This window comes from Rhea pennata, chromosome 22 (assembly GCF_028389875.1).
Source record: "Rhea pennata isolate bPtePen1 chromosome 22, bPtePen1.pri, whole genome shotgun sequence".
In the NCBI taxonomy this organism is placed as follows: domain Eukaryota; kingdom Metazoa; phylum Chordata; class Aves; order Rheiformes; family Rheidae; genus Rhea; species Rhea pennata.
In genome coordinates, this window is record NC_084684.1 from 8,074,652 (window position 1) to 8,089,274 (window position 14,623).

General features: G+C 52.2%; 1 protein-coding gene across 7 annotated transcripts in view; it reads left to right on the plus strand.

The window, feature by feature from the left end:
* PRDM16 (PR/SET domain 16) overlaps positions 1-14,623 on the plus strand; it is a 332,665-nt gene that overhangs the window by 284,436 nt on the left and 33,606 nt on the right. For all 7 annotated transcript variants that reach the window (XM_062593651.1, XM_062593645.1, XM_062593646.1 and 4 more), the window contains 2 exons: positions 8,788-8,890; positions 14,096-14,294. In XM_062593651.1, the coding sequence (XP_062449635.1) occupies positions 8,788-8,890; positions 14,096-14,294 (302 nt within the window). The remainder of the gene's footprint in view (positions 1-8,787; positions 8,891-14,095; positions 14,295-14,623) is intronic.

Below are 14,623 nucleotides of genomic sequence, written 5' to 3' on the forward strand. Positions count from 1 at the left end.
GCTGCTTCAGCGCCCGCTCAGCGCTGCTCACAAGCGCTCCTGCACCGAGGACGTTATCGTCCGCTCCTCGCCGCGCGCCGTGCGCCGCTCCGCGCCTCCGTATCACAGTCTCGTGGAGTGACGGGAGAAACAGCGCAGGCGCCGTTGCATCTTCCCCTGCCTTTTAGATCTTCTGCCGTCCCTCGTTCTGTGCAGACGACGGCGGCTTGCAGGCAGCCTGCGAAGCGCCTGGCTCCCTTTGGGTGCATCCCTTGTGAGCACCTGAGCCCAGGCTCTTAGGCTCAGTGATGCCTCCGTGGACTCCCAGAAGATTTAACAGAACCAGTGCAACTGCGTCCAGTGGCTAGAGCTTTTGGCACCGCCTCGTATGTGACTAGGGCTTCGTCCAGTTACGTTCACTTTTCGCCTCAGCAGTACAGTTTTGCTCCGTGGTCTGCTCAGATGGCGCTTTTTCCGAGCGTTCACCCTTGCAAGGGCGAGGAAGCTGGTTCTGTGGATCTTCAACAGCAGCAGTAGAAAAAGGCAAATAAATCCTAAAGGAAGGAAAAAAATATCAGAATTTGGGCTTCTTAAAGAAATCTTAGAGTGGGGAAAGAAAATGAGTGGATACACGTCATTTTGACGTGAATTCACACTTCTTTTTTTAAAATGTTAATTTGTAGACTCCTGGCTTTTCTCAGGCCCTTATAAAGCTTAGATTAAGGATAACATATATGTAAGTTTTGGCAAAAAGGTAAAACAGCTGTTTGTATCGCATTTTATTCTAAGCCCAGTCCACTGCATATCTTTCTGTCCTTTTCCCTCATCTGGAGAGTTTTAGTTGTGCACGTTTCAGTGTACACCACAACCTGATGGGAAAGAACAGCTGTTTATCACACACACAGTCATCATCTTTTTTTTCCTCTGTAATAGCCATTCTTTTACAACTTTTGAAAACATAAATTCACCAAAACTTACGTGAATGGGGAAGGGGGGGGGGCGAAGCACTAACGGTCCTTCAGTAGGAGGAAAACCAAACGGTGTGGAATATAATGAGAGAGTCGCAAAGCCGAACAGCTTCTCCCCCTCAGCCCTCTTTCCCGAGCAAGTGAAGCCTCTCAGGTCGGGCCAGCTGGTGGGAATGAAAAAGCGCAGGGTACAAACGCGGCAGACGGCGGTGATTGATAACCAGAGGCACCCGCCGCTTCGGGGGCAAGGGGAAGTAATGTCAAGGTCAGGATATACTTTTTCCTAAGCTATTGATTATGACAGCCGATAGACTCGTTCGAGTGGCAGTAGTATGTGGGGCAACCGGCAGCACAGTGAAATCTTTGTAGATTTTTCTGTTACTGTTTATAGAGGAGACAGTTGTCTCCCCTATAAATAATAGCGTTTGTCCCGGGACGTGTAATTAATTCCAAGTGTTGGCACACCTCTGCATACAACTGAGTCTGGCTGCTTTCTCTTTGGGAAACGGGCTGGCGTTAGCTGCTGGTTGCGTCTTTTAATGAAGCTAATAATGCTTCTTCTGGATCGTGAAGCTTCAAAGAATAAAGACAGCTGTGGATCTGTTTGGCTATGAAGAAAACTAAAAGCGGAAGGGGAAAAAATCAAGCCCTCTGCCAGCACGTATGTCTGCGGGTGTTTCCGGGGGCTTGGTGAATTCAGAACTCGCGAGGAGCCACGCTGCCTTTTGGATGTGAACGTCTCTGCGTTTGGAAACTCGGGCACTTAAAATAAGATGACTCTATAGCAAAATGAAGTTCCTCATCCCAGCCATAAGCAACACTGGACCGCTAAACAGCATGGCAAAAGTGGCAGGCACTTTTGGAGTTGGTAGAACCATTGCAGTTAGACCTAGCTGGAAGGTACAACTTGTTTTTATGCTCCATCGCTTTTTATTTAACTGGGATCAATTTGAGTTCCATAGTAATAAAAGGAGGGTTGGAGGGGAAGAGGGGACACATGGTAATAGCCGTCCTCCCGCAGCTCCCTCCGAGCATCCACGTAGATGGACTCCCCACAGAAACACAGGCTCATGGGCCAGGCCCGTGGTGCTCCTTCAGAATGAACGCCCTTGTTCTTCCCCTCTGATACACTTAGAGTGTTGAATTTGTATTGACTTCAGATGCTCTTTCCTGTGCGTGCAGGGAAGATGCTGCCGGGTGCTGGGTGCTCAGAGCACCCGGGAGATGAGCAGTGGAGCTCTGAGCCCATACGGGAGTGGCTGCTAGGGCAGAAACACATGATGAGTTTTCCCAGTGACTACATGTTGCTGACTTTGGGCTGGTGTTAGCTCTTACCTCTGTTTTAGCTTCTGGGTGGTGTCAAGTGTTTCCATTTTTGTTCCCTTCATGTTGCTAGCAGGGGCCGCGTGTGCCATACACAGTGATTTGGGTTGGAGAGGGGCTGCGTGGCGCTGGAGGGGGGGCCGCATGCCATTGGAGAGGGTCTGCGTGGCATTGGAGAGGGGCTGCGTGGTGCTGGAGAAGGGCTGTGTGGCGTTGGAGAGGGGCAGCGTGGCATTGGAGAAGGGCTGTGTCGTGTTGGAGAAGGTCTGCATGGCATTGGAGAGGGGCTGCGTGGCATTGGAGAGGGGCTGCGTGGCATTGGAGAAGGTCTGCGTGGCGTTGGAGAGGGGCAGCGTGGTGTTGGAGAGGGGCAGCGTGGTGTTGGAGAAGGTCTGCGTGGCATTGGAGAGGGGCAGTGTGGTGTTGGAGAGGGTCTGCGTGGCGTTGGAGAGGGGCTGCGTGGCGTTGGAGAGGGGCAGTGTGGTGTTGGAGAGGGGCAGCGTGGTGTTGGAGAGGGTCTGCGTGGCGTTGGAGAGGGGCAGTGTGGTGTTGGAGAGGGGCAGCGTGGTGTTGGAGAAGGTCTGCGTGGCGTTGGAGAGGGGCAGTGTGGTGTTGGAGAGGGGCAGCGTGGTGTTGGAGAGGGTCTGCGTGGCATTGGAGAGGGTCTGCGTGGCGTTGGAGAAGGTCTGCGTGGCGTTGGAGAGGGTCTGCGTGGCGTTGGAGAAGGTCTGCGTGGCGTTGGAGAGGGGCTGCGTGGCGCTGGAGGGGGGGGCCGCATGGCATTGGAGAGGGGCTGCGTGGCGTTGGAGAGGGTCTGCGTGGCATTGGAGAAGGTCTGTGTGGCGTTGGAGAAGGTCTGCGTGGCGTTGGAGAGGGTCTGCGTGGCGTTGGAGAGGGTCTGCGTGGCATTGGAGAAGGTCTGCGTGGCGTTGGAGAGGGTCTGCGTGGCGTTGGAGAAGGTCTGCGTGGCATTGGAGAAGGTCTGCGTGGCGTTGGAGAGGGTCTGCGTGGCGTTGGAGAGGGCCTACATGCCGTTGGAGAGGGGCTCCATGGCTCCCCTCCAGCCCGCTCCCAGAAGGCTGCTGCTGCGGGTGGTGGTTTGAGCCTGGGCAGGAAGGAACAGCTTAGCACTGGAAGATTACCCGCAGAACAACAAAGTGACGTTGCGTTGATGAGAGCCAGGATAAAGGTTTTATCAAAACCATTTGCTTTTCAAGAAGAAATAGAAGTATTACCTGAGGAGGTGGTCCTTTGCACCTTTTTTTCCCCGTTTTTTTCCCACAGATAGGACTCCATTCTGTTCTTTATGCTCCTTTAACTTGGGAATAATCCCAGCAATGTCTAAAGAATTACTCTGGATTTTTAGTGAGGTAACTGACAGCATAATCTGGACCTCTGATTTTTTTTTTTCCAATTTACAGATGAAAATGCTGTTATTTAGAAAGAGACTGGCTGAGAAATTTCATTAACTATTTTTGCGTTGCGAAAGCATTTTTCAAATGTAAAATAATTTTAGCCTGATTTTTTAATATTTATTCTTACTTGATAAATATTTGAAGGGAATAAAAGAGCCGTGATTGACTGAGATAATTGGGTTTCTAAATGAGGACTGGAATAAGAATGTAGAAGAATGAAATAACTTGCTAAATGCATCTGGAAAATGGTGTAAAACTTCCGTTGTTTCGTCTTTTTCACGTCGCTACTGCTGCCTTCGTGGGGTGGATACTCCGGCCGGTGAGCTGCAGTTACTCAGAGACCGTAGCGCTAGACGGAGGGGGTGTAATCAGTGTAGCAGCCGCGAGCTTGCGTTTGGCGCGGTAGCTGCTGCTTTCATTCGTGTTGCGTGTGCTTGAGGAAAGGACTAGCGGTTTAAAGCTGTGATGATGTAAAAAAATCAGGCCGCTGTTGAATTTACCGATATTTTGTGTGTGTGGGTGTGTGTGTGGGGGGGGGATGCATACGCCCCGTTTGGTGTGTGCGGCGCGTGTGTAATCTCGTTCCGTCAGCCTGCGTGCGGGACGCCTCGGTGCGTAGTGCAGTGCCTGCGGAAGAGGGAAGAAGCAGCAGCGTGGCCTGGCTGAGGCCAAGGGAAGGCTGCTGCCGGGCAGGAAAGCGCCCGGGCCCGAGCACGGTCCGCCGCGCCGTCCGGGCAGAGTCGCCGAGGCCGAGCTCGCCCGCCGCTGCTCGCCCGGGAGCCCGCCGGGGCTGCTTTCCCAGTTCCCCAGTGTTCCTTTTTCTCGAAGTAGAGGAGTGTCACCGCAACGAAGCGAGTGCGCATAGCAGACATAGCTCATACGGCAGGTGAGCAGCGCTGTTTCTCATGAAAGATACTTAAAGAGTGAGGGAATACTCAGACCTGCTCCTCTCACTGGATGTGCTCCATCTCCATCTATTGCCTGGATATTGGAAGCGGTTAAAGCAGTTTCCACATTGTTTCTGAATGTGTCTGCGTGTCTCGAGAACACTTTTTTCCCAGCGAAGAGGTGCGCAGCTGTGATTGCTTCGAGCTCCGCTCTGAAGGGCAGCAGCCTCCGGAGGCAGCGCGCTGCGGCTCTGCGTTGCCGCTGCCTTCCTGCACTTGTACCAGGCAGGCTGGCAGCTGCTGCGAAACGCAAGCGCCGGAGGCAGCTGCCTCTTGCGCCGAGGCTGCGTCCCCGCGGCGCGCTTCGGAGCAGGGCTGTGCATCAGCCCCAAACTGGAAAGAGGTTCCTGTCTTTTGCTTTCCTTTTCCTCTAAAACTCTGTGTCTAGAATACAAAACAATTCTTACAAAAACCAAGGAATGTAGCAGTTTCAGTCCTCTGAGAGAGTTCTACCCCCAAACCACTTCCATTGTTAACTATCCGATGTTTAAAGAAAAATCGCTGGCCTTAGTGGTTTAATAATTAAAGGAGCTCTTTTTGCTGTGAGAAATAAGAAAAAATAATGCTTGGAATTTTTATATAAAGATTGACATAAATGATTTATAAATGTAAACGTTCTGATGGATTACAAAATCTGATTTTTTTCCAATGCACAACAAATAAAAAGGAAACAGCAGTAGTTTTAATTAATTCAGACCTTCAGTAGCATGATTGCAAGACAAAGTTAATTATTGTAATGAAATGTTTCATAAAATTAATGTGGCTCCAGCAGAATCCTACTTTTCCCCAATAATTAATGAAGCTTGTACTGTATTTGTTGAAAGGCTGTTGCAGAGATATTTTTACATACAATAATTATATAGATTATGAGATACCAAAATAGTGGTGATGTTAACCATTTAGCATTATAATTCTGAACGATTTTCAAAGTAAAATTTATGAATGTGTCTATGACCTAGGTATAGCTGTAGATTGTGGGCTGTGTGTTAGTGCTTGTCTGGTTTTGGATTACTAGCCAACAGAGAAATGTTCATTAAGAGCTATTTTGAGTTCCTATTTATCTTAGGTAGCTGCAAGTGACAGCATATTATCAGTTTGTATTTACTGAGTCAAGCCTCACGATCAGTACTTATTCCTAGTCTTTCTTTTTCCTTTTTTTCTTTTTCCTCTCTCTCTCTCTCTCTCTTTTTTTTTTTTTTTCCTGGCAAATTTGCCATTAAACTCAATGGGATTCAGGCTTGAGGAAAGCTTGACTAAAGGATGCAGCGTTTGTCTCGGTGTGTAAGACAGGCAGGAAACAGAGCTGAAGTGCACATAAAAAATAATTAGAAAAAGGAGAAACTCATTCCACTTGTTGGCAGTGCGACCCACAGAAATGAAACTGGTCTGTGTAAAACGGTAAAGCACGATCCTCCGGGAGTACGTTCACCTATTGACATCTGTAGGTGAGCGAGTATCTTGCTATCAGTTCTGCACTCTTTTAAGACTTCTCAGCTGAGGTCTCAGCGCGTTGCAGGGAGAGCCAGATGCTGCCAGTGAGCTGCACGGGTTCTCTGCTGGCGCGCTGGCTGGAAGACGCGCAGGGTAAGGATGGTGCGTCTTCCCTCGAAGGGCTGCTTGCGAAGGAAGCGGGGACATCGCGGCGACAGTTGTGCCGGGGGTTCTGGCGGGTCCAGGGTAGGCGTCCGTTGGGTTTGGGATGTCCGGGGAACCGCGAGCGGCTGCTTTTCGTTTCTCCCCTTGAGCGGTTGGTTTTGTGACCGTGTCACCGACGCTGGCTGCAAGGGAGAGCTTACAGCCCGAACTCTCCGCTGGGCGGGTCGCGCTGCTCCGCGTGCGCGCAGGATACGACCACCCGACGTAGCCGACATGGCAGGATTTTGAAGCCCTCCCGAGGAAGGTAAACGGGGGCGGCTGGAGAAGCCGAGCCCACCGTGCCGCTCTCAGCTGAGCAGGGCTGCGGAGCCTGCCCCGAAGCGCCGCGCCTCGCCGTTACCCCGTGTCCCCGGTGCGGAGCGACGCGCCCGCGCAGCGCGGCGGCAGGAGGAGCCCGCGGCGGCGGGGCTGCGGGCCGGGCCGGGCCGGGCCGGGCCGGGCCGAGCCGGGCCGGGCGCGGCGCCCACGCCGGCGCGCTGCCGCAGCGGAGCCGCTGCGCGGGCCCGTGCGGGGCGGCCGCTCCGCGCGTGGCTCTGCCGCGGGTTTCCGCGCTCAGCCTGCAGCGCGGGCTCCGCGGAGCCGCGGCGCGGCCGCTCGGGGCAGCGGCGCCGCTGCGCGGTGTGAGCGCGCAGCGCAGCCCCCGCGGCTCCGGCGCAGCCCCCGCGGCTCGGGACCGGGACCGGCTCCGGCTGCGGCTCCGGCGCGGCGCAGCCCCCGCGGCTCGGGACCGGGACCGGGACCGGGACCGGCCCCGGCTCCGGCGCGGTGCAGCCCCCGGGGCTCGGGACCGGCTCCGGCTGCGGCTCCGGCGCGGCGCAGCCCCCGCAGCTCGGGAGCGGGACCGGGACCGGGACCGGCCCCGGCTCCGGCGCGGTGCAGCCCCCGCGGCTCGGGACCGGCCCCGGCTCCGGCGCGGCGCAGCCCCCGCGGCTCGAGCTCCGGCGTGGACAGGGCGCACTGCGAGGACAGTTGCCCTCAGCTCGTGAGCTCCTTCCCTGTGAGCAGCAGGCCGGCAGGAACTGAGCTGTAGCTAATATAGCCGATAGCTCTCGGTAAATTGTGGTTGGTTCCCAGAAAGGAGTTTTACTCATCGCCATTAAAAGGAGTGCTGATAAAACTTGCGACTGATCTGCAGGAGAGGTTAAAAAACTAACATCTTTTGAATTCTCACGGTAATGTCGTTCGAAGAGGGCAGGCCCGGCACGCTCTGGAAGGCTGGAAGCTCGCCGGCGAGGCCCCGGCTCCCTTGCAGTTGCTGCAGCGCCAGCGTTCTGCGGGTCGGGCTCGCGGGCGCGCGTCCTGCTGCGGGCCTCCCGCTGCTGCTGCTCTCTCTGGAGCTTTTCCTTGCTGCTGTTTTCCATGAAGTGGCCTCCCAGCTCTAGCTGTTGAGCGCTCTCTCTCTTTGCACCCAGAACTGCCCTAGGAGCTGTGTTCTCTGATACCCACCGGCAGCATGCGGCTGCGGGTCCGGGTATGAACCGCACAAACGGCCTCCAGGCTCGTGCCGATGCGCCCCCAGCAGTAGCCCCCTCTCCTCCCCCCGGACCTCGCCGCTGCAGCGCGCTCACGCGTAGCCGTTCGGGCTGGGCGCGTTCGTGCCTTTTACTTGTTCGGATGTTGAACGGCAGACGTGAGCGTGCGCTCCGTGTACGTATAGTAAGCAGAGCTACGAACACAGATGCTGGTGTGCTGGTGCCTTGCACCATTACAATCTGTTGCACCTTAGATCAAGTGGATCTCTTTCTCCTCGTAATTTCTTCTTCTAAGAAACGCATTCTTGGAGTGGGAGAATTCATGGTGGTGCACAAAACCTGAATAAAGCCTAGATACCATTTAAACCCTGTTCCACATGCTTTCAGTGGAAAATTGAATGGGGCATATGGCTGTTCTGTGGTTCTTTGCATTTGCGTGAAGTCTGTTTCCATTTCTGGGTTTGTTCTCCGGGGTAATAGCAACGCTATGTTAGGGGAGTAGTAGCTTACTCATTAAACTTGAGAACATACAGGTTTTGTGAGACAGTAAATTTGAATGAGGATAAACTGCTGATGCAGACTCATTCAGACATCCTCTTTAGGAGTCAAGTCCTCGGGTCCTAGATGAGCGAAATCTATTCTGTGAAGATGGGCTAATTCAGCTCTCTAATCACTAGGCCAGTTGTGACCTAGAAAAGCAGAGATTTAAATGTGCCAGTTCCATCAGTGTAATCCTACCCTTAGTCTAGCTTCTGGGAGGTAGGCAAAATACGGGGAAGCTTTGGGGCAATTTGGGTGGAGGAGGCTGTTACTGTAAATACTGCTCTATTCTTCAGACTGCGTGAAACTGTGACACGCATGCAGTATAAAGAAAGGCAGAAAAAAAGAGCTCTCAGGAGCAATTATCTCACAAATCAAGTGACAGCCTCCCCTCTTAGTTGGAATAATTTGAGTGATTGGGAAAGAGCATAAAATGCAAGTCTGTGCATATTTAACATGCCTCTCAATTTTTGTTTCTGATTCCCAGATCTATTATAAAGTTATTAAGGAGATTGAGCCGGGAGAAGAGCTCTTGGCGTACATGAAGGAAGGTGGCTATTCGCTTGGGAACATGGCGCCCAGCATGGAAGGTAAGGCCTCGTCCTGCTAGGCAGGACCTTCTGCGCCCCTCGCCTGCAAACCAAGGACGCGCGACGACCTGAGCTAGTGCCGGCCGGGGACAGCTCCTGTCCTCTTGAGTGACTGCTTTGAAAAGTTGTGAGCTTTTACGCTTATATCTACTGCTTTTCACTGGCAAGCGTAGCTCTCCTAGTCAATGGCATCAAGCAAGTTTTTATTAATCTCAAGGTGTGCAACAGATTCGTTTAACGCTTTTTTTTTTTTTTTTTTTTTTTTTGAGGAATGTTGTGGTTTTGAATAAGATTGGAGGCACCTTTTAAATCCCTCGGGTCGCCCTGTTTCTTTGGGTGCGGTAGAAAGATGCTAAAATATGCCAGGGCTTTCAAACTGCTGCTCTTCAGCGCTTTAAGGTTGCCTGGAGAAGGGGGGACCAGGGCAGGGGATGGAAGAGCCATCGCTAGAATTGTTGCTGCGAGAAGACAGACATGCGTGAAGCACGGAAACTGTGAGTGCCGGCTAGAAGAATGATTACAAAAGAAAGCTCACGTTTTTATTGCTGCAGAGACTGCTGTGCCTTGCAGCAAGTTGGTGCGCCAGGCCGAGGTGCGTGCTCATGCGGCCTCGTCGAGGGAGAAGTTCGCTTCGTGCGTGCTGTGTGCAGAGCAAGCTGAAGCAGTGTTATTCTCTTGTTCGTGTATTAGCATAAGCATTTGCCTCTAAATACGCTGTGGTTACCGAAGTTCGGTGATCACGTGGAGCACCTAAAGACTGTTTTGCTCGCTGAGCTGAGCAAGTGTTTTCTAGTGAGCTAGGGCAAGGAGCTATGTGCGGAGGTTTGGGGGTTCTCTTGTTACCCCAAAACTCTGCTGGGGGAAATTGAAGAGGACATGCAGAGACGGGTGGAGAAAGAGAGGAACTTGAGTCCTCTCTCCTTTTTATGGTGCACAAAAATGTCTGTAAAATAGTTTTTAATGAAAAGTAAAAAACACAGGAGTAGAAGAGCAGTAGGCTCTTGCCAGCAGTAGGAGAGCAGGGTGGGAGGACTCATGACCTGCACCAGCTTGGCAATCTCGGAATGTCCCTGGGATGGTTTTTGTGTTTGTTAGAGTCCTTTTCTTCGCCTTCGTCTGACTCCCTGGCTAAAGTTTGGCATCCCACCTCTTCCTCTCCAAGTGACTGGGCTTGTCGATGCAAGTGCCCTGTGTAGGGGAAAGGAGTTTGGACGGACTTGCTACCCCATTCCCCAAAATGTTAAAATAAAAAACAAGGCAACAACACAGGCATATCAAAGGTCACGAAATGTTATACAAGTTCTTATTTTTAAATGGTGATTTGCAAGTCCCAAGCTTTTCCTGAAATGAATACAAAACCTTTGTCTCCAGAACACTGCGCAGATTTAACCTAATGTGAAGTATGGCGTGATCCTCAAATGAAGGTCAGCCCGGACCTGCGAGGTTCCACTGTAGTTTATGTGGTTCTTAGTTTCCTTGACATTTGGTGACACTGCAAGTTAGAGACCAATGTAAAAGGTACTTGAATTATCTGAAATGAAGAGGTTGTTGAGCTATACCATTTATGTCTTTTTTCTGCTCATTCACTGAGCGTAGAGCTTGTTTCAGTTTTCTCGTTGTTATTTGATGACTGGCTTCTATAACTATATTCTCTTTTATCCATTCTTTTTTACGTATTTGTTGCAAATATTGCTTTACATAATTAATTGCTGAGAATTAAGTTACTTCACCTCAACATCCTAATGTAAGTGTAAAATAAATACATTTATTTTCTTTTGCGTGTACACAGATACAGTTTGCAGATTCAGATTTGCAGTGAAACTCTATGATAATAGATACGAAATATACTTTTGCACGTCCTCTAAAATCTTTGTCTAAAAACGGATAATTTGAGGACTCGTGCTACTGGAAGCTCTTTTGCTGAAAGTCCATGTGTTGAACGAGTGAACAAGCAGTGCAAGAGCTGCTGCTTCACTGAGATGTCAGGTTCGGAGTTATTTTTCTGGTGTTCTCTCAAAAAACTTAGTAGTTTTCTTGGGATGAGCACACAGGCATGAATAATTTCTGTGTCCACAATGATGGGAATAACACGTATCTTTTTCAATACCCGGGAGAAATCAGAAAGCAAACTTAACACGGCTTTGCATTTCTGCTTGTAGTTGGCTTTTTTTGGAACAAGCCGAAAGCACTCCTTGTTACCTGCGATACCCCACCTTTGTCGTTATATAACACTTACCTGTATCTTCCTGGTTATGTCTAGTGGCTTTGCCACCTAACTGCGTTTGGATTACAATAGGCCAGCACTAAATATTTGACTTCCCAATACTTTTTACTTGCGGTAAAGCTATCTTCCTGCTGCCTCGCACGCCTGTTTCGATTCTGAATTAACAAGAAAGAGAATGCAAAATTGTTCCACACAAAGATAATTATCATAAAACTCTTTTATCCAAACCCCAGCCAAACACAGCAGACCCCTTATCACTGCAGGAATTTTGAGTAGGGCTCTTGAACTCCTTTGAGATTCGAGTCTGGTAGATTAGCATGTAGATGCCACATAATTGTGTTCCCCTTGGTTTCTCTGAAAGCTATTAGGCACTGATTTATTTTTCAGCTACATTCTTGCTTTGTCCTGAGTGTTACTGATGGAACTTAAGATAGACACGTATAACCATAGATTTGACAAACAAGACATAGAGAACAGGCAGCAATTTTTTTTGTTAGTGGGTTTTTCTTTTCTTTTCATCCCCTCCTCCCTGCAAGAAACTGAAGGAGTAACCTTTTTTGAAGGGCAGTATTTTTAGTGTTTTTGCTGAAAGAAAGGAAAAGAACTTTAACGAACCTGAATTCCACAAACGAGGTGTCTCGTGGAAAGGTGCACAGCAGGTGTCAGGAGCTCGTAGCTCGGTTCTGAGCTTCCTGCTTGCTTAAGATTGCTTTGGGCAGGGCGCTGGGCTGGCCCTTCGCCCGCGGCCGGTTCCTTGGCCTGCAGCAGTGTTCAGCCAGCAGCCTGATCTCTAACGCCCTGAAATTCAGCCGGCAGCAGGAGCTTAGGTATTGATAAGGGGTAGTCAGGTGCTCTGCTCGGCAGCCGTTTCTTCCTCTGTTTAACCTGTCTCAGGATCAAAATAGTACTGGAAGCCAGTACAGAAACATCTCTAACAGGTGACCGCGAGGCTTTTTTCGCCATATTTTTGTCAGTCCTTTAAATGTGCTTTTCAAAAACATTTTCTGCTTCCAAATGCAAACGTTCTGAAGAAAAGGCATTTCTTTTCCTACGGCCCCTCGTTCCTGCCCGTGAGAAAGCTGTTGCATTTGATAACAGAAAAGGAACCTTGTTGCTGAAGCAGGAGCCCGTACAAAATAGACCCCTCTATTCGGTTAACTGAAGCACGGGGTCTCGGTCTACAAAACCTGTGCGGCCCAAGCGGCGTGCAAACGCAGAAGCGAAAAGCGCGCACGCGTCAGCCAGGCTGTCTGGCCGCTTGATCGGAGCCCGGGGCGAGCAGCTCCGTCCGTCCGTCCGTCCGTCCGTCCGCGAGAAGCGAGCCTGCCTGCTTCGCTTGCCAGGCCCCGACTAGATTACCGTGGCTCGGGTGGGCTGGGCGACGTGAACTGCTGCTAATCGTGTGACTCTCAAACTGAAGTGGGGGGAGTTCGGCGTGCGTTTGGGGACGTTACCCCGATGCATTTTCCCCGAAGAAAGGAAAAAAAGGAAAAAGAAAAGAAACCGTTCCCTCGCTTGCAAGTTTTTGAGTTTGGGTAATGGCCACGGCGTGAGGCTGAGCCTGGCGGTCCTGGGGGGTTCTCCGGAGGTGAAGCTTCCTGGGGGTTTGCAGTCCGGGGGCTTTCGGTCGCTTCTACGAGAGCAGCTTTGCACGTTCGCCCCGGCTGCTCTCACGGGGGAGGGAGGGGGGCGAGCGCGGGATTTGTGGGACGAGTCCGGGGCGGGCAGCCCCGGGCGCGGGCCGGCGGCAGGCCGCGCGCGAAGCTGCCGGCGGGCCGGCGCGCGGCGGACCCAGGGCCTTCGCGGCTGGAAGCGGCTTCGGCCAAGCCTTGGGGCCCGGAAGGGGAGAGCGCCGCGCTCGGGCGAGCCCCCGCCGCGGCCGCGCCGCCGCAACCTTTGCTTCTGCTCCCGGCTCTGCGAACGAGCGTTTGCACGCTTCCCCCCGAACAGGTCCGTTTCACCCCAGGCTTCGGTCCGCAAGCGAAGCTATCGGGGCGAGAGAGCAACGCGCGTGGCGCGCGAGGGGAGAGCGTAGGGGAAGGGCAGCCCGGCGGCCTGCCCGGCCAGGGGAAGGGGAAGGGGAAGGGGAAGGCGGCGGCGGCGGCTGCGAGCCCTCGCCGCTCCCCGCTCCCGCGCAGGAGCTGTTCCCCTGGAAAATTTACAGCTCTGAGCTGATTGTTTGACTTGGCACCGTGGTCAGGATGCTGCCTTGTAAACTTAATAATAGCTGCCCTCTTTTTAATTTGTTTGACCTTGACTACAATAATTTATTATGTGCATTCGATCTTTTTTTAAAAAAAAACACACAACAACAAAGGCTTTGGCTCCCTGTTCCTGCTTCCACGGTACTCTGGTTTTGAACTCCTCCTGTCCGATGGCGCGCTGTGCTTCTGCACGGCGGCTTCGGAGGACAACGGAGAGGGGAATCTTCTCGGAAAGGAGATTCCCTAGGTTTGCGCTGCGGAGAGTTGCTCTTCCCACATCTGTCTTTATACGGGCCGCGTTTGTTCCTTGTCTTCCTGGCAGCCCATCTGGGAAAAGCTCGTTTGTATTTTTGCAGATGACTTTGCTGCAAGCGAGCAAGGGAACCGATGCACGCCCTCCAGGCGCTCTCGGGTAGCTGCTGAAGCCGCGTCTTGTGGGTTTCGAGGTCTCAGCAGAGCCGGAGCAGGGTCTGCGCGAACAGGCGGGCTGCTGCGCGCCGGGCTGCTTGCCTGCTGCCGGGCCTCGCCAGGAGAGCCGGCGATCTTAGTCTGGTGCTCAAAGTGAAACCATTTCACTGTTTCAGCCTGCCCTGGAGGCTTGGTTTCTCTATCCTGTCACTTGCAAAATTGCTGCTTTTTCTTTTCTTTCTTTTTTTTCCTTTTAAGATCCTCATCAGCATATTACCTTTTCTTTACAAGCACAGCATTGAGAAAATAATCAGAACTGCATGAGCTTCCTGATCCAGCAGTCAAACTCATCCTCTCTGTCCGTTTTAGAAGAGCACACGTTTCGCTGCGAGGACTGCGACGAGCTCTTCCAGTCCAAGCTCGACCTGCGGCGGCACAAGAAGTACGCCTGCAGCTCTGTGGGCTCGCTCTATGAGACGCTGAACGAGGAGATCAAGCAGGAGGGTCTTGGAGATGGACAGGTCTATGAGTGCAAAGACTGTGAGAGGATGTTCCCCAGTAAATACAGGTAACGGAGAACCGCCGGCTGCTCCTCCAGCCGGCCTCGGTTCCTCACCCGCGCCCGGCCTTGCTGCTCGTGGCAAGCGCGGGCGCGAGGGGAGCTGGGCAGGTCCGGACCGCTGCCAGAGGAGACCTCTCCCGTCTTGGGGTCCCCTTCAGCCGGGGTCCCCTTCGCACTCGGTAGCTGTTTGGCTGCTTCTTGCCTCTCTCCGGTTTCACAGACTGGGATGGTACCGTCCGTCTTCTCAGCACCCACCAGGAGAATCATCCAGTGTGTGTGGCGACGATTTTTGCAACGTCAAAGTTGTGAAAACATTTAAGTGCTTTGTTTTCCGA